Source organism: Eptatretus burgeri, chromosome 14 (assembly GCF_056783735.1).
Source record: "Eptatretus burgeri isolate ZD-2024b chromosome 14, Ebu_testis_v1, whole genome shotgun sequence".
In the NCBI taxonomy this organism is placed as follows: domain Eukaryota; kingdom Metazoa; phylum Chordata; class Myxini; order Myxiniformes; family Myxinidae; genus Eptatretus; species Eptatretus burgeri.
The window spans coordinates 268,603-288,712 of record NC_140974.1 but is presented as its reverse complement, the minus strand read 5'-3'; the positions used below and the strand labels follow the sequence as shown (position 1 = coordinate 288,712).

Sequence of the window (20,110 nt, the reverse complement as noted above, 5' to 3'; positions counted from 1 at the left end):
TGATAGCATGTACATGAATATCGGCAAGTCGCGTCGGCCATCTTTCCATCTAGAGCGAGCAGCCATGATGTTGCCTCCCGGCTTGTCCTTGTTATGTGTGAGAAAGAACTGTTGCTACGGACCCCTCCGTTGCCTAGCAACGGCCAAAAAACCTCAAAATGTGGGGGTATTTTAACGAAAAAACAATCTGCAGCATTCACCCTTGAAGCTCGAATCATGAATTTTCTTGTGCTTTATGATCAGGTCATTCTCCATCGAATGGGCCCATCGTGACAGGTTATATTGGGTAGTCGACTCCCCATGTCCGCCTTCCGGCTTGTCTGTTGGGTAGTCGACCCAATCGAAAAAAAAAATATTTTTTTGAAAATTTGAAATTTGTTTTACCCTTATTATCAGTTTTTCCTTCGATATGTTGGGTGGTCGATCTTGTCGAAAAAAAAAATTTTTCAAAAATATTTTTTTGAAATTTGTTCTACCCTTATTATCACTTTTTCCGTCGATGTTTGGCTGTCCCTCTGTTCGATCCAGTGCTCTATGAATACAATGGCGATTTCGATGAAACTTGGTTGGGAGGTTCATACCATGACCTCGTTGTGTGCAAATGAGAACCGTTGCTATGGACACCACCGTTGCCTCGCAAAGGGCCTTTGAAATTTTTGAAAAATCAAAAAAAAATTATTTTTTCGAAAATCAAAAATTGGGCCACGAGCGACTGTGGGCAGTACATTCAGCCATATTGTCAAAAATTTCCTGCCGGATCCTATGAAAACTGTCGGAGAAGATAGACTTTGAATGAACCCTGGTCGAAAACAATAAAAAAACGACGTTCGTTATATCTCAGAGACTATGAGTCAGATATACATGAAACTGGTATGGTAGGTTCATGGTTTGTCCAAGTTATGTGTGAGAAAGAACCGTTGCTATGGACCCCTCCGTTGCCTTGCAACGGCCGAAAAACCTCTAAATGTGGGGGTATTTTTACGAAAAAACAATCTGCAGCATTAACCCTTGAAGCTGGAATCCTGAATTTTCTTGTGCGTTATCCTCAGGTCATTCCCCATCGAACGGGCCTATCGCGTCAGGTTCTATTGGGTAGGCGACTACCCATGTCCGCCTACCAGCTTGGCATATTTATTTGCTCACAATTGCCGTTTGTACGTCATGGACCATAATCTCTCCTCCCTGGAACGGAAAACTTATTGTTTGCTTTGATATCAATGACAAACGATTTGTTTCGAGAACAATCGATGCACACTAACTCCTTGAGTACGAACTATTCGCGGCTTGTCTAATCTCGACCTCGTTACTTCCGAACCTATCTTCGTCTCGTTTGAACCCTTTTAGGTCATTCCGCCAAGTCTCCTGCCAAGGAAAAACCACCGTGTGAAGGTAAACTGTGTCCTCGAGCGGTGCGGCACCGGCCAAGTGGACCAAGTTTCTAAATTCAATTTAATAATTCATAATAATAAAAAAACACTTCATGAGTCAAGGTCAGGTGTCCGATCAAAGTGGGGTTGCATCAAAGCGGGACTTCTTGGAACCCGGTCATCACTGCCAGCAGTTATAAAGTGGCAATTCTAATTATGTCTCTTATTCATTATGTAACACACCAGGACACAAACGTCACACAAAATACACCACATAAAAGTACACTAACACCACACAAAACAAGTTCTGGCGAGGGTCTGCAATCTCTGATTGCTCTTTTTGTTGTTTATCAATGTGTTTTTTATATAAATAAACACAGCCCCCTGTATTCACGAGGTTCCTTGGGTTTTTCCCTCGATGTGAGAGCATTTTCTCCTTCGCAACTGCAGTTTGTTGCTGCAATTCATCTCCAAGGATGCACCTGTGTTTGAGTGGTGTAACTTGGTAAAATAAATAATGGGAAAGTTATCAAAGATGAAGGCTGAAACGATTGGGAAAAACAAACGATTTAATGGTTCACACCTGTACACCTGATCGTAAGGATGTGCAAAGAATAAACCCTGACAAGTGATGTGAAGAACTTCTGACAAGAGGAAGAACAAACACAGATATGGGATTAAAGATATCCCAAAGTTTGAGAAACAAAATAGGATTCCAGATCAAGTTTAAAATCTATACGTATATCAGGCAATGTGTGTGTGTGTGTGTGTGTGTGTGTGTGTGTGTGTGTGTGTGTGTGTGTGTGTGTGTGTGTGTGTGTGTGTGTGTGTTTATGTATGTGTAAAAAAGATGTATAACGTGATTGTGTGTTGGTATGATTGTGTGTGTTTGAGTGTATTTGTGTGATTGGTTGAGTGTATTCATGTGGGTGTGGGTGTGTGTGTGTGTGTGTGTGTGTGTGTGTGTGTGTGTGTGTGTGTGTGTGTGTGTGTGTGTGTGTAATGCACCTCCATTTTGGTAATGGGTCATGTTTGTTCGAGCAAGTTGTGAAGTTTTCTTCTTCTCAGAGTTTTGTTCCGATGGATATTTTCAGGATCGTCACTGAACCCCAGACAGTCTCTAACTCGAGTTAGTTTGTCATAATATTCATTCCCAGGGATATTTTGGAAGACCTAATAGAGGTTCTTCTTCATCACTCCATTTGCCGCAGCTATCACTGACACAATGTCGACACTCTTCAACTTCCAGGTTATTTTGACTTCATTTTCGATATCCCGGTATTTGGTCATTTCCCTGATAACACGGTATTCACACCTCTGTTGTATCTTCGTGTGTATTTTTTGATGACGAGAGAAAGTTGATGAAGAAACAAATGCCTTGTTACACACAGAACACTTGAAGGGTTTACACCCCAAATGTATTTTTTGACGACGATATAAATTTGATGAAGAACAAAAAGCCTTCCTGCATTGTGAACACTTGTTGGATTTCTCACCGGTGTGCAACGTTTGATGCGTCAACAGATATGAAGAAGAAGCAAATCCCTTCTGACACACAGTGCACCTGTATGACGTCTCACCTGTGCATATTTCAACACATCCTTTTAAACATGATGAGGAGGTGAAGTCTTTGTTGGAAACAGCAAAATTGTTTGTCTTCTCACTTCTTTGGCTCTCCTGTTGCAAGACATTGATAAACCTGTCGCAGTTGTTGTTGTTTGTAGACACACCCCGAAACTTGTCAACATCCTGACAAAAAGTCTCTGTCAGGTGATGATCGAAAGAAACTTCTCTGTCAAATGACGAGGAACAGTTGACACTTGAAGACTTTTCAAATTTTTTCTCTGCAAATTAATAATGGAGCAAAAACATCAATAAATCACTTTTACAACTTGAAGAGCACTCGGAGAGCACATAGTCTCACCTTGAATGTTCATTCTGAACAAAATTACCATTATTAACTGAATACCCCACCATTATGGCCACTACTATCATAGCCCACATGCTCGTGTCATCCATGCACCCTATTATATCACATTGTTTTTTGGAATGGGTAATGAACGTCAAAAATTATATTATTTACTCACGTCTGGTCATAGATCAGATAAACGAAGTTTCAGATTTTTCAGAGAAGGATTTCAATTCAATCAATCATGGCAGGAAGAAGACTTCACTAATGACATCATCATTATCACCCAAGATACCCCATGAGGAGTGCAAAGTTTCATGCAAAGTTTCAATTATTTTCGTTGAGTGGTTTCAGAGAAAATGAGAAACAAATTTTCCCTGTAATTCAATATGGCTGCCATACCATGTGACATATGATGACAATGTTAACAATTAAAACATTCTCCATCGGGAGTTCCTTCGATGTTTAAAATTTTGCATTTTTTTGCATCGGACAAACGGAAAAAGAGAAAACAATATTTAAAGTGAAAATACGAAGATGTGGACACATAGACAGACAGACACAAACGTACACAGACAAACCGAACACATTGGACAAATACAACAGTTCAGGAAAGGAAAGAGAAACCCAAAACTGACAAGAGAATTCAAAAAATAAAAGCAAACAAAAAATTGGAGACAAAGACCTCGAGTGCTTGGATAGTGAAAACAAACTCAATCTGGAAATCATAGCTTGAAACATTAAAAAAAAAAATTTAAAAACACCACCATGTGAGGAAGCAAACCACAGGAGAAAACAAAACCACATGTTTGAGAGTGACCCGAAGAGATTCTTCCACGAATTAGGGAAACAAAAGCAGAATGTGTCAACTCCCCCTGAAAAATAAAAGATGGAGAAACATTCTGGAAAGGAATTCTTGGAGATCGAAAGGAACGTAACAAGGAAGCAGAATGGATCATGGACTTCGAAAAGAAGAAGCACCATGGAGGTGGAGGAAATGTCCTCAGTGATTATTGATGAAGAAATAAAAAATTGAAAACAACTTTAAAAAAATTACGCCCGTGTGGGGGTGACGGTCATCTCCATAATGTTTTTTACTACCATAATCGATGAACCGTTGCCAGATATCTCCTAAAATGACAGACGAGGTTTTGAAAATGGCGACTTTCACAACTTTGGTGACCTCGTGACCTTGACCCTGACCTCAAATCCGGGAAAAAATATGTCGTTGGGTATCACTCATCGACCTCTCCCCACATACCTAATTTCATCAAGATCGGAAATAAAAATTGTTGACGGACGCACGGACGGACGGACGGACGTCCGTACGGATGGACATTTGGTCCGGCTTTATTCGGTCATCTCGGTAGAGATGACCTAAAAATGCCATCAAACTTTATAATCCAGGCCCACATGGAATTCCAAACTTCTGGTTGAAACAACGGACCCTCTCCAAAATCACGACACCAGGACATTCAAACAACTGATCCAAGAGGAAAAGGAAGTTCATGAGTGGTTTGAAGAAGGAAACACATTTCTCATCTAAAAATCTGAAGAAACCATCTTCCTCACAAATACCCGCCAATAACATGTCAACAAAAAAACATTCAAACTTCTAACAGGAATCATCACAGAAATTACGTTCCATCAACGAACCCAACAAGTTTTCGAGGTTGAACAAAAGGGCCACCACCCACTACTGAACAAGGCCCAAAGTGAAAATTTTAAAGTGCGAGGAACCAAATTGTCCACCACCTGGATGGACCACAAGATAACTTTTGCGAGTGTTCCACATTCATGGATGATAAAATGCATGTAAATATACAAAATCTATCCCAAGAAATCAAACTGATGAAGAAAGCAATGGAACTCTGGAATACCACGTTGAAAGTGCAGCACCAGAAGGAAATGTCGAAATACCAGATGTGAAGATATAGCATGGGATCTTCCAGGGAGACAGTCTTTCCCCCCTCTTATTTTGTCTTGCTCTGAATAACCTCATCAACAAACATGGACATGGATACACCCAAACAACCAATAGAAAAACATACAAAGAATCAGGAAAGGTAACACACCGACGATACGTGGATGGTTTTAAGCTCTTCCTGACCGAGCTGTTGTACCATTTGAAATTCTGGTTGGGTCACAATAACCAAGGCCGAACTGGCCAGAGCCATGACCACCTCACGAGGAGAAACCGACAACGCTACCAAAGCGGACTCAGCAATGGAAACAAAACGAGTTATTTTTCAATTCAACAACAATTCAACAATTCCGGCTCCGCTCCAGATATCGTGACATTCACTAAATCAATGAGTTCCTGTGTTAGTACACAGCACGGATCAGCACGGGAAACACAAGTTCTCGGTATGGGGTGCACGTCACGTACCGGGTCTGGACCCGTTGTCCTCGGGTGAACCGACCATGGACCTGCGGTCTTTCGGAGAACCTCCCGGACCGACCACGTATCCTCCATCGGAGCCGCTCTGAGATCTCGGGTCATGGTGGACCGCACGTCGTGTCGAGTGAAGGACGGTACGCTGTGGTAACCGAGTGAAGAGCGCGAGCTGTTTGGGGAAAAAGCGAACCGCGAGATCGCGAGCTGATTGGTTCCCGCCACATCACGTGTCCATGATTTGAAATAAATACAAAGATTGAACGTTTCGTTTTAACGGATTGTTTGTGTTTCAGATTGTGTTGTGAAAGTGAAAATCGAGTCCGAGTTCGTCGATGATTATTCCCTTGATACGAAACATCGTTCTTTATTTTCTATTTATCGACAATCTTCCTTTCATAACGGAGTTATAATTATATGGGTATGTGGGTATGTAGGGTATGTAGGTATGTATCATCTACTCCTCCGGGAGGATTTGACCGAGGAAGCTGAAACTTTCAGGGATTAATGAGGGAACCCCGACATTGTGTCTGTGCAAGTTTCGATTGATTCCATCAAGTTTTGAGGAAAAAGTTAATTCAGGACCCTTCGGGACCCCCATTCATGATGATAGGAGGAAAACCACGGGGTGACCTTCCCGGGTCAGATTACGGTCACGTGTGTGTCCGAGTGGTGCTCAGGTTTCGTACACCAGACGACGGTCTCCTTGGGTTAACCTGAGGCTGTCCCTTCGGGTGAGTGCCTGGAATGTCCTTTCCCTCAGAGAGGATGATCACCTGTCTCTGTTATCATCTGAGCTCAAGCGTTTAACCGGAACACCTCTCGCTTGGTGTGCGTGCGGTAACAAAAAAATAAAACAAGCCGGTAGGCAGCCATGGGTCGCCGAGCATCCGATGACCTTTGACCCCTGATCTGAGTTAATCTATTACTAAGCACTTACGAAATTGCAATCGAATCGGTTAGCCTGTGAATGAGCAAGGGGGCTTTGAATGGTCATTTTGCCCGAAAAATGCACTCATTGACCTTTGACCCCTGACCGAGCCGAGATAGATCAATATGTCCTGAAGCAAAGTTCTAGTACTCATTGAGTACGAAGTACCTATGAACTTTCATTCGTATCGGTTAACCCGTGTAGGAGCAAGGGTGCCTTGAATGGTAATTTTGCCTGAAAAATGCACTTATTGACCTTTGACCCCTGACCTACTCGAGATAGGTCATTATGCAAATGAGTAAAGTTGTAGTACTCATTACGGTCTATAAGCATGTAAAGATTCATTCCATTCGGTTCAACCGTCTTGAAGCGAGTGTACTTTGAATTTTCAGCGGGAATGCTCAATGGCCCTCGGACACCTAAGTTGAGAGGGTTGCCATTTGGAAACTATAAGATCAAGAAAAAAATGGATGTCACATGGCGGATAGAGAATCACCTTGCGATTATGTATATCAAATCTCATCGAGTTCCATCTTCTGATAACTACTCGGTATCAATTTGAATGAAAAGTACCGAAAATGCGGTTTGATATCGGAAATCCCCAAAATTCGAGGGGGTGCTGTGGGTGAACACAGATATAAATCGAAAATCCGGCTCGATCGTTTGTGCACAATGTATTCCAGATGATTAGTGTGAATTTTCATGACCATTTGACCATAACCCTAGGAGGAGTAGCATTTGGCACGAAGGCACCTCCAGCTCTCGTATATTATCGATTTTTGCCCTTTGACCCCTAACCTAAGCAATATCAGTCAATATGTCCTGAGGCAAAGTTGTAGTACTCATTGCGTGCTATGAACCTGCAAAGTTTCATTTGGATCGATGCACTCACCTGGTCGCTTGGGGGCCTTCAATTTTCGGGCATACCCCATTTGTAGGGGGTGCTGCAGGCAAAGTATTCCATATATCACAAAAACCGGAATATATTTGGTAGAGCATCACCTGTAGATGATGCATGCCAAATTTCATTAGACTACGTGGGATAATGGCTTTCGGAATTGATTTCTCGTGAACGGTACCGATTTTGAAGGATTTTCGGCTGTTGCTAGGGGACCAAAGCGTCCCTAGCAACCATCACAATTCCCAAAGCACTTGGTCATAAGATGTACCTACCACCCGAGTTTGGTCAAAATCGGCCAACGTTTACTACCAATTATGCTGATGACAAACGAACAAACAGACAGAATTACTGACAATAAGGGTCACCTATTTCGGCGACCCAACTGTTCAGCCTGGTGGATGTTTATGTGCCGCTCTTCCGAGTGCTGTTGCACTGTAGTTTAGAACTGTGTAAACTGTATACCTAAGCTCCAGATAACTGAGCTCTCTTCACCCTTGTTTGTCATTCATCAAAGCGATAATATCCACGTGCGTGTGGCAGGTGCTCCCCTGGTGACATCTGGAGGGGTTTTCCACCTGCTCGATACCTGTCAGCACATGTGCTTCCTCGACATTTCATTCTGCCCCCTGTTGGACAAGGCGGTGGCCATCCAACTGAGAAATAGCTTTCCACACATCTCCATCAAGTACACCAGCAGCTGGTGAGGTCACGTGACCCGTTCAGAGCTACAAACACACCTGAGAAGGAACTCTCTGATCCATGCATGAGAAACCGATTACATCATGTCGGTTGAGGATCGTCCGACGACCGAACTGAAAACTAAATGTACAAGTGTGACATGATCATCACGTTTATCAAACATCACGTTTTGAGATTTTTGGCTTAATTGGAGATTTGCTGAAAGGACTGCTTTTTGTCCGTCACCATAATGTACTGAACGTTAAAATTGACAAATGTTGTGCCAATAAATGTTCCCAAACTGAGAACCCACCTTTCACCCCTGCGGCTTTTGCCAACAGATACAAAGGCTCTTTGTTATATTCTCTGGGTATGGGCCAAGGTTCGTGGAGGATCTGCAACACAAATCGTGCACACACGTGCAGACAAATACACGAGACAGCACCGGACAATTTCGCACAAATACGGCCGCTGAGCTTGGGGTGAGTGACGTCACTTCCCGAGGGCACTGCCATCTTTTTTGACGTCACTTAACTCGCCGCATCAGTGGGGCAGTCGAGAGATTTCCTCATCATGGATTCCAACCTACGGGGTTTGTCCACGCCATATCCTTTCAATGCTGAGCGTCCAGCGTGGAAGCAGAGCGTACCATTTTTTTAGTCGTGTGTGTGATTCTGCCACGGTCGGAATTAAACCGCCTTCCTGCCAGACTCAGGGTTCATGCTCCAACTGTTCTGACACAGAGTCTGAAAGTCTTTGTGGGTGAGTCCACGTTTCGTTGGGCATGTTGGTGAGAAATTATCAAGGTTGTCCTGGACTGAGATCGTGGAGTCGTGGCTTGGGATACCAGGCTTGACTCGGACAACACCAGTTGGTTGTGCCATTCGATTAATGATGCAAAGTTCATCTTCTCGACTATAAGAAAGAGGTTCGTCCGGCTGTCTGACGACATTTTTCTCAGAAAGGGCCCAACGGATCTTCGTCAAACTTTCAGAAGTTCATCAGTCGGTGATTTCGGGATAATAATTATTTTTTTGAAAATTTTGAAAAACAAACTTTTATTTTTTTGTAATTATTTTTTAATCACTTGATAGAGTGCCGAAGCCTTTGTAGCTATATCAAAGGTAATATTAAATTACTTTTTATCAAAGGATCATGGTACCTCAATTGAAAAGAAGTCCAACACCAAAGCTTTGATCTCTGCACTGTGAATGTTAAAATCTTCGAGATGAGGTTGAAAGCCCTGGAGGGAAGAATGGGATTTTCAAATCAGATTGAATAAAACTTTATTTTTGGTGGGGGGAGGGGGAGGGGTACATAAAGTCAAGGCTCATGGAAGAACTAGTACATTGAACCCATCAGGATGCAACAGAACAAACGGTAAAGTGGAGAGGGTGGGGGTACCAGCCGTGAAGTTAAAAGACAAGATGGAGGCAGATTTGGACAAAAGTGGGTGTGGGGAGGAATGGAGGCAAGAAAGAATGGATGGGGTGGACATTATAATGGATGCAGAGAAACTCTCAGGAAGGAATTCGGGGGATTCCGGTTCGGTGATCAACTCATGTGGATAACTGATCGGCACTCTCTCCGACCAGTTATTCACAGTTATGTTCCCCCGACAATTTACGTTGAGTTTTACTCTTTCATTTTTAGTTTGGCTGTTCGAAGAACAGAGAGCGTGAGCGTGAGCGTGAAAATGTTAAAGTTTTTGGTGCACGTTATTTTTTCCTTTCTAATGTTTTTATCTACCACATTATTTTTTATACGCCCGATATATATATATATATATATATATATATATATATATATATATATATATATATATATATATATATATATATATATATATATATATATATATATATATATATATATATATATATATATATATATATATATATATATATATATATATATATATATCATCCTTTTGTGTGTCCATCCACAATGTACGTTGAGTGTACAAAAAAAACACAAAAACTCACTCGAGTCCCAATACATTGATGCGGAAGTCCTAGTCCTTCAGAAAAGCACCAGCTCAAGTTTTATCCAAAGTACTAAATAATTCTACAACTTTTGGCCTTCAGGTGAATTGGGTTCAAACCCCCCAATGATGCAAGTCGTCTCAATTTGATGCGTACCTGCGTCCTCACCTGTCAGGACTTGCTTTGGGACTGGTGACCATGACTTCAATTCCTTTCGCTTTATTTACCCAGGTAATATAACTAGACTCCATCAATTTTGGGGAAACAAACCTTGCATGAGACTGGGTTACCACTGAGCACGTGGATATTATTCGCCAATGAGAAAGCGCCGAGCTGCCCGAGTTCTACAACTTTTTGTTTTTTTTTTTAAACACAGCAAGTCTTATCTCGCGTTGAAAGAAACCAGCAATGACGCACACACACCCCAAGGCCTTGAGTTCTCCAAACTCTTCCTCAGAATTCTCTGTGAAGCCATCCGTCTGGAACAGCAGCTGAGGTTGAAGCATCGAGTCCAGAGAATCAGGGTCAGCGAAGGCACACGCTTCACACTGTCCGGCGTTCTATCATCGCACAAAGAAAAATAAAGATGGCAGACAATTCTTGATATGGACAATGATGTCATAACAATTGGTAATTGTGAGGTCATCTCATTGTTTACCTGTTGTTCACTTTCATCCATTTACAAATATTCTAAATGTCCTCTGAGAAGTGAGACTGGACGAGAGACAAATTAGAGGTGGACCGAGCATATTGGATAGTTGTTGAGGAGTCATGTGACCCCGATGATGATGATCCAATGATTGCCATTTCCGGTGTCGTGACAAAACTTGCGTGTTTATTGGATGATCATGAAAAATAAAACATTTAAGAGTGCGTCTTGGAATCTCTAGAGCATCTTTGGTTCTGCAATGTCTTTTTGTAAACAAAGTAGACCCTCGTGGAAGAGATGGAGCGCGCGCGTGCGCGCACACACACACACACTCACACACACACAGACAGAGAGAGAGAGAGAGAGAGAGAGAGAGAGAGAGAGAGAGAGAGAGAGAGAGAGAGAGAGAGAGAGAGAGAGAGAGAGAGAGAGAGATATATATATATATATATATATATATATATATATATATATATATATATATATATATATATATATATATATATAGTTGCGCATTCGTGCCCGCCGGCGCGCGAACGGCCACGTAACCCGAATCGCGGCACGTCGCCCACCGGACGGACAATCCAGTCGTGACCCTCTCGGACTAACGCCGGGAACTAGTCACGGGTGGACCTTTCGGCCTCACCACAATCGTGCCAATCGGCCCCCCGCGTGGGATAGGGTTGCTCGCCAAATTCGACCTACCTAAGTACCCACACGGAGGGTAGACCGGGCGATCGCACCTCGCCGCAGGTCGACTTCGGACACAGGCCACTTTAAGCGACCCGTTCCGTACTATCGGGATAACCGAGCGGTGTTATCGTCGGCCTCGACGGTTCGATTATCGGGCGTTTTAGCCCACGACCAACCCTTTACGTGAAGTAAGATGGAGATTCAATAGAGGAAAAGACGAAGCGAAACGGGAAAACAGTTCAACATAAAGCACATTTATTTCGCGATGAACGGAAAGCACACATATACAATTACACCAAAAGCAAATGTAAAAGAAGAAGAAACACAATATTACACAAAAAGCAAATGCAACAATGCAGAGTACTAACCACTATACGAGCACACGGCAACACTTATGCAGTTTTACTTCACAGACGGCGCCGACAACACATATACCCAAAGCAAAAGAAAAGGACCACCCTCAAGGATGAGGCGGGCCTGGGGCCGAGACCGCGTCAGGCCTACCCGTCTGGTGATGAGCCGCGAAATGGCGCTGGTGCCCCGACTCCGCGGGCCTCGCTGGGACTGCCTGGTATGGGGTGGGGACGGGGCCCCCTTCTCGCACTATCTCAGCGCGGGGGGAACAGGAGGGGTTGTTGATGCTCGGGGAGGGAGGATATCTCCCTGTCTCGGGTCCCGCGACGAGCGTCTCCACCACGACCTCGGTCGCGCCGCCGGCCTCTCCCTCCGCAGCTCCCCGACTCCGACACGAGCACCCCCTCGACCGCCTTCGCCGCCGCCACCTCTCCACAGCTCCGTCCTCTTCACTCTGACTACTACCACTTCTTCCCAGCTCCACCGACAACTCCTAACTGCGAACTGCCTTGACTGACGAACGCAGCCGTTTATATCCCCCGTGGCCTCGCTCCTTCACCTTTGACCCTTTACCTCCGACCCTTCCCCTCTAACTGGCTCCCCATTGGACCGAGGAAAAGTGGGCGTGAATGCTTTTTGATCCATGAATTTGCATATAGCGACCACACTCCAACGTACCTGGAGGCGGGGCCAAATCGCCCCACGCTCACCGATAGGACGGAACAGAAGTGGGCGTGAGTCGTTTTTGATCCGTTTTCTTCGGAAAGGCCGGCGCTTTTGCACCCGCTGCTCGGTGCGCGCCCTGCACGAGTCCAGTATCGGTGCCCACAAGTGGCGCGGGAATAGTGGTGATGCGATGGTTGCGAGGGCGAGTTGTGACGGTAAAGGTTGTGGCTGTTGTTGTGAAGCGGCGTTGCGGTTGGTGGTTGTTGTGTGATGGCTGTTGAGACGTGGTTGGTGGTGGTAGTAATGGCGGCTGGTCCAAAATAAAGATAGTAAAAGAAAAACGGCTATCTAGAAGGGTCGCAGCCCGCATGAATGACATTTATTCCCTCTAAACAACGGGTTTGGGCCTAACTACACATATACTTACAGAGATATCTCACCTAAGGGACCTGAATGGTGGTTTGCGAATTTCGTCAACCACAATATATATATATATATATATATATATATATATATATATATATATATATATATATATATATATATATATATATATATATATATATATGATGCTGGAGTGCCAGCCCGTAGGGGAGAGTGGTGCTCCATTGAGAAACGGAGAAAGACCTTGTTGGCTTTGGGTAGTTTTGATTTCTGGTGGAAACTTTATGCCACAAACATTCTCATCACATTTTGGCGAGTGGCCAAATGAGGTTTTGGGTGGCATACCCCTACCCACGGTAGAACAAGTCACAACCTATTTTTTCTTGAAGAGGGATGTTTGGGGAGTTAGAAAATCTTGGTTGTGAACCTGAGATCATTGCACAACATTTTGAAAATCACGTTTACATATGTACCACTGCAGACTGCAAAAATGGATTTAATCGCCACAGATTTTGGCTCATATATTTGTTAATACTGGTGCTACAAACACAAATTTGGTACCAACATGTGTGGAATGATGACATGTATATCTGTAAAAACCATTTGTGATGTCACAAAGGCTTTTGTGTGACCTCCAGGCAAAAATAGTGGAATTTTACTCAACAAATCAGCTTCTGGTTTACCAATAAATATCAAGTAAACAATTAATTTCTTCATAAGTATTTGAGTTGTGTTACTACATATTACATCAAAATAACCCTCTATCATTCTCCTTTTTAGAAATATAACTCATAAAGATAAATCAGTTGAATTAATCGAGTTATTACCGAAATCATATGTCACCCCCCCTAAACGTAACCAACATTGATTAATTTATAATACATGTATATGCACTAACCAAACAAGAATGATTTTAAATCCAGTTGCAGAAAATCAATTTTGAGCTTGATTGCCTTTTTCTAAAACTACTGATATATACTTATCTTTAATTATTTCATTTCAGATGCTTGTGCTGACAATTGATCTGCAATTATGGATCTGGAACCACCTGTTGTGAAGCGTCGTAAAATTGACACTGATCACTGCATCATATGCTTTAAACCCCTCAACCCTAAAAAGCAAGAAGTTGTAAAGAACCCAACATTTAATGGTTTGAGTGCAATCTTGAAAGCAAGTCAAATCAGAAAAGAAGACGTTTACGAAAGTATCTGGCCTTTGCAACAAGACATATTGAGTCTTGATTTGAAAGTATCATTCCACAAATCGTGTCGGGCCAAGTATACCAGCAAGTCAAATATCTCCACATGCAACCCCAGTGACAGTGACCAGCAGCCATGCACGTCTGTGGCAACAGAACACACAAGAATCAGCAGAAATGAAACAGCTGGGTTTGACATCAGGACTAACTGCTTCATTTGTGGAAAATCCAACACTTCCAGAAACAAGCTTACACCGGTATCTACAGGAACTGGACAGTCCACCAGAGAAAAAGTTCTGGCAGCAGCTGACAAAAGACAAGACAATAAAATACACATGCGCATGCTTGCCTTTCCAGATTTGTTTACCTATGATGCCAAGTACCACAGGTTATGCTATTCACACTATATTTCAGAAAGGAACATCACTGCTGCAATTCGTAAATCAGGAGTGGAAACAATGGGCACATTACATGATGAACTGAAATGTTATCTGGAACAAACTGTGTTCTCCAAAACTAAGACAGTGACAACCCTCGTTCATCTGAAAGATGAATACGTTGGATATTTGGTTTCACTGAGTGCAACGAATGCAGAACAGTATAAAACTTGGAAGTTGAAGGAGCGATTAACTAAATATTATGGTGACCAAATAGTCGGTGTAACATTTGATGGCCACACTGACATCATATGCTCTTCTTCTGTGGCCTTATGTGATGCCCTGAGAAAAGCCACGATTCTGCAGAGCATGACTGATGAACCACAATATGAAGACATCCCGTCCGATGTACCATCAGCCACAGATAGTGAAATGCATACTTTGAATGCTGCAGCTGGTATCCTGAGGAAGCACATGGCTGATATCGAGCATGTTGGAAATATGTATGCACCTGTCGAGGAAACAGATATTCAGCACTCTGCAGAATTTGTTCCTAATACACTCTACGACTTTATTCAGTGGTGCACCAGTGAGAAATCACACACGAATGTAACCAGCTGTAGTGATGAAGGTGTTATGAAGAACAACCTGAGGACGATCGCCATTTGTCACAATATAATATCACAGAGCCGTAGAGTGTACTCCACAATAACGCTTGGTTTGGCCTTGCAGGTTCATCATGAATTGGGAAGCAAGCATCTCATTGACATGCTTCATGAATTAGGACACCGTGTGTCCTATGATGAGGTGAGACGTTTCCTCACGTCTGTGGCTGTTGATCAAACTGCCTCGGAGGATATTTACATCCCCAAAGTTCTTCAAAACCTTCGCTGCACCGACGATGACTGCAGGCAGAGCAGAGCATGTCATTGTATCTCTGCAGGACTGAGCTGCACTGAATTCTGCTCGTGTAGTGCAGACGATTGTCCAAATGTTGATGATTCTGTTGTCTTTGACGACAGCACTGATGAACAGCGTGACTGAACTTTAAATGTATTACATGTATTACTTCATGTAATAGATGTACATAAGTTACAGTGCATGTTATGAATTTATTATCGTCATATGTGAAATAGCTTAGATCAACATGATGTCTGTAAAAGTCACTTTGACAATTGTGTCAGAATCTTAAGTCAATTCTTCATGTTGCATATCTGCCTCGGGATTTCTATCGGTCAGCATTAGTGGGGCGACATACGATTTCAGTTATAACTATATAATTTCAGTGACAATTATATCATTAGATATATATATTTTTCAAAGGGTAACTAAACTTGGATTATGTTGATGTAACAAGTGTGATTGCAAGTCGAATATTTTTTGAAGTAATTAATGTTTTTTGTTGATATTTATTGGTAAACCCGAAGCTGATTTGTTGAGTAAAATTCCACTATTTTTGCCTGTAGGTCACACAAAAGCCTTTGTTACATCACAAATGGTTTTTACAGATATATATGTCATCATTCCGCACACTTTGTTACCAAAATTGTGTTTGTAGCACCAGTATTAACAAATATATGAGCCAAAATCTGTGGCGATTAAATCCATTTTTGCAGTCTGCAGTGGTACATATTATGTAAACGTGATTTTCAAAATGTTGTGCAATGATCTCAGGTTCACAACCAAGATTTTCTAACTCCCCAAACATCCCTCTTCAAGAAAAAATAGGTTGTGACTTGTTCTACCGTGGGTAGGGGTTTCTCACAATTTTAGGCCCCTTTTTTAATTTGGCCACGAGCCTAATTACCTGTCGTCCATTGGGGTTTTGCGAACTTGCACTGAGCTGTCGAGCCTTGGTTCAAATCCTGACCCAGCTGTAAACTACTATCCTGGTGTTTCTCACATAGGACGAGGTATCGATGTTTACCGCCGTCCCTCAGATGGACCATAACCGGAGGACCCGCCTGATGGCACTGGTCGATGGTGGACGTTAACCGTTTGACAGTCTTCCACGTGGAGTCGGTGAGTTATCACCTGAACACTGAACCAATTACAAATTCAGGAAGTAGTCGGGGATGAAACCACCGTTTGGGAGAAGGGGATGAAAAGCCTTCCTCATCCACCATGTCACTCATTTACCTCGATGAGATCACCAAGGTGGAGTCGAAGCTTACATGTACCCATCAAGTTCAAGGTAATTAATAATCAGGTGCACGTGTGGTGGATACACCTTGTGTACTGCACTTAACTGTATGTTGAATTATGAAATACAATTCTTACAAATCTCTCGTTCATTCATGCATTCTCTTCTCAAATCATGTTTTGCTTTCTCTTTCCTTCCCCCGTTTGTCCTCAACATCATCCTGAACCAATTTGTACTCCTCGCCACTGTCATCCCATTGATCCCCATCAGATGGCACTCCTGTCCTGCAGCCAATTCGGGAAAGCAGGATCTAGATCTCGGACAACTTGATCATAACGACAATATCATCCAGGTTTGGACATTCCATTTTCCTTGACTCCTTCTTTTCCTCCTCAAGCAAACAGCACTCAATGGCCTATTACTGCAAAATACACAGTGTACGATCATTCCTCTTGGCCAAACGACCATTCCTCTTGGCCAACGGCCTCACCTGGAAGGCCCACGAAAATAAATTGCACAAACGTCCCACACGGCCTTTAACATCCTACACACGTGACTTCGATGAAACATGACCACAACCTTCATCACCCGTGACGCACCAAAGTTTGTTCAGGACATCCAAAAATTCAGGGTCTCAGGAGGTTTGTGTGGGGGGGGGGGGGGTTTGAGTGACTGTTGCTCCTGATCCAGGTGAGGTTTTCACTTTGTCATTCTGGGCTATTTTGTGTAGATTGGTGACAATTTAAAAAAAAATTAAATCCATTTTAAATTCAGGCTGTTACACAACAAAATGTGACAAAAGTTGAGGGGTGTGAATCCTTTCTGAAGGCACTGTAATTAGCCCTTCCATTGTCGTGCCAAACCTGCCACGTCCAGGCCTCGCAGACACTGCACAAGAACATGAATGATCGATTCCGAAGGATAAAACACCAAATAAATCGATCAAAAGGGATAGCGGTTTCACAAAGAAACATTAGGAGAGGTTGGACATCTGTTAATAAAATAATAAATGTCACTGTGTCAGTGTGTCTCCCCCATAACTCCAAAACCATGAAACCTATCAGCCTGAAACTTTGCAGGCATACTAAGGGAACTCCAAGGGAGTGATTGAGTGAAAACTGGGTGTTTGGGTTAATTTAAACACCTCCACCACACTCTCCCTTGCTTGGATCTTAATCCGCCATGTTTTTTGGCCTGCTCAACAATGCCTTGACTTGGAACAAGCCGCAACGGTTTCTTACTGATAAAGTGTTTTTTTCTTCTTTCCTCACTCATGTTCTCGAATGTCTGATCATCATACCTACGAATCGCTGGATACGTAGCAATGCTTATAAACGCCAGAGTTCGTGACTTTATTTCATTTCCGCGCATGTCATAACCTCGAGAATCTCTCAAACGAAACCAAATTTCAAAATTTTAACCTCTTTATTGACCTCAGCAGCAGTCCTGACTCATAAAAATGTTCATTTGTCCAATTCAGCCTTTTTTGACATTCCGGGCATCTCCGGGTGCACGGTGTTTAAGATGACCGATCGGCAATCGCGAATCACTCACCAAGCTTGCCGTTCTTTATCAACCATTTCAATGGAGTGTTTCAACCACGCGACACCTCACTAGGGGATGAAAACAGTCATTTTCTCACAATTCATGACTTATAAACACACGAGCCACCAGATGTCACGGGGAAGAGGTGGGGAGGAGGCACGGGGAGGGTTGGGATGATGGAGGGGATGGGGTGTGAGGAGGGATCCGGCGTTGCCTAGCAACGTCAGGTACCTTTGCTCGTCCATAACAGAAAAGTGACGCACGTCTCGGAACACATTTAATTACTTCACACTTATTCTAAAACATTCTCATGAAGAAATAACTAAACTATATTAATCTCCGTCACTGAAGCAGGTTATGTCTGTTTGTCACACAACCGTTGATGTTTGTAACATAAATTATTACGTTTTCGTGTTTGTGGAATAATTTTAATAATTGTCATCGTTATGACGTCACTCTTCCCCTCCCCAATTCTGTTTTCTTATCAGAATGCTCGTCATCGTTTAGCCGGACTACATAACAGCAGGAGAGTGAAACGTCTGTTCAACCACAAAAACCCACCAACAACTGTGATCCGAGACAAGATGGCAACTTGGTAACAACACGCGGAAACACTGGGATATCCTTTGGCCTTCCTGGGACATCACATGGAAAGCCTTAAGTGTTGACATTCTGAAAATGAATTGTTTACCTTTTTCGTCATTCACCTTTGGGCCTACGGAAGACCTTTTCTTCTTCGTCTTTCATCAATACTATGGACAGTTTTTCTTGGTTGTTCTGTAGTTCGATTGTTAACTGGTTCATTGGGTTTTTTTGTTGTTGTTTTTGAGGTGGAGGCGGAAGACCTTTTTCGACACAAGATGTACAAACTCTCGTCCTGGAAACCCTCCACAGAGCACTTTAAGACCATTGTCATTTGTGATGCGAATTCTCATCCCGACCTGTCTCTTACTTGTTACCTGCTTTAATGAAATGACTTTGCCTTTGCCCGACTCTGTGAAATAGTTTATTTTTTCCAAAAGAAAGCCTGTGCTGTGTTTTATTATTCAGTTCTCAAGATTTATTGGATGGTTTAACAATAGGGGGGACGGAAGGGGGGGGGTTGTCGGTCTCAAAGAATATACCTTGAGGGATTTGTGTGATCCTTTCCAGCCTCAACTTCTGCTCAAGTCCAACGATCGAGAATGTGGGCCAGGGGGGTCATCGTTAGTGGGAAGGGAATTTGTCATTTATTTATTTATTTAGATATACAGGTGTATCGGCTCATGGATGGAAGAGCAGAACAACAGCGAGAAACGGATGACGGACAAAATGGTGTAAAGGGAGAGCAATGGGACGACAACAACAACAATAACAGGTGGATCATCCACAGCACCCGAGGGTGGGGAGGAAGGGAACTCAAGGAGAATGGTGAGAACAGGGTATCGATGTTTACTGATGCTCAGTCGTGGGAATGAGAGAGACCATGAGGTGGTGGTCTTCTGCGGCAGACTTGAGTACCTGGAGGGAAGAGCTCGAGTCCAACGGACTCAGGAAGACAGTTCCATGGGGTAAGAACGTCATCCATCCCCTCTTGCTTTGAAGAACGAGAAAGAAAGGGGGAGGTGAGGAGAGAGTTGGCGTTGGGGGTGACAGAGAGGGGGACGGCACTTTCAGTCCTTTAGACCCCAACTACTATTGGAATGTACCCTTTGTACCATTCGGCCCAATAGATTGCTGGACCTTTAAAGACCCTTAAACATTTACATCGTTTTCATCTCTTTTTAGACCCCAACTACTTTTGGAACATACCCATAGACCTTTTGACCCCTTCTGACCCTTTAAACCCCCTATATACCCTTTTGACCTTTATAGTCTTTTAAAGACCCTTTTCCAACACTTTTGAGACTTCTTAAGGGGTCTTTGATTGATTGAGAGTCCAAAAGGGTCGTTGAT

General features: G+C 43.0%; 2 protein-coding genes and 1 long non-coding RNA gene across 7 annotated transcripts in view; 2 read left to right on the top strand and 1 right to left on the bottom strand.

Moving 5' to 3' along the window:
• Positions 1-8,489, top strand: part of LOC147012524 (uncharacterized) — a 78,150-nt gene extending 69,661 nt beyond the window's left edge. Inside the window, exons 2-3 of one of the 3 annotated variants that reach the window (XR_015050983.1) lie at positions 5,968-6,092; positions 8,044-8,489. This is a non-coding gene — a long non-coding RNA (uncharacterized LOC147012524). Of the gene's footprint in view, positions 1-5,886; positions 6,406-8,043 lie in introns of those variants that run through there. The other 2 variants (XR_015050984.1, XR_015050981.1) reach the window with 2 other exon arrangements.
• The window catches only part of LOC147012522 (uncharacterized), a 29,549-nt gene extending 10,441 nt beyond the window's left edge, over positions 1-19,108 (bottom strand). For 2 of the 3 annotated variants that reach the window (XM_085853506.1, XM_085853508.1), the window contains exons 1-4: positions 18,185-19,108; positions 10,590-10,726; positions 9,344-9,424; positions 5,666-5,843 (exon numbers count right to left, since the gene is read on the bottom strand). In XM_085853506.1, coding sequence (XP_085709632.1) covers positions 5,666-5,843; positions 9,344-9,424; positions 10,590-10,672 — 342 coding nt within the window. In that variant the 5' untranslated portion in view covers positions 10,673-10,726; positions 18,185-19,108. The remainder of the gene's footprint in view (positions 1-5,665; positions 5,844-9,343; positions 9,425-10,589; positions 10,727-18,184) is intronic. The other variant, XM_085853507.1, reaches the window with a different exon arrangement.
• On the top strand, positions 14,259-16,000 carry LOC147012523 (uncharacterized). The gene has a single exon (XM_085855741.1). It carries the CDS (start codon positions 14,446-14,448, stop codon positions 15,529-15,531), a length of 1,086 nt encoding a protein of 361 aa, XP_085711867.1. The 5' UTR covers positions 14,259-14,445; the 3' UTR covers positions 15,532-16,000.
• Positions 19,109-20,110: the final 1,002 nt, after the last annotated feature.

What these genes read in the sequence shown, in the direction of transcription:
- LOC147012523 (XM_085855741.1), top strand. Translation starts at nt 14,446, where the DNA reads ATGCGCATGCTTGCCTTTCCAGATTTGTTTACCTATGATGCCAAGTAC.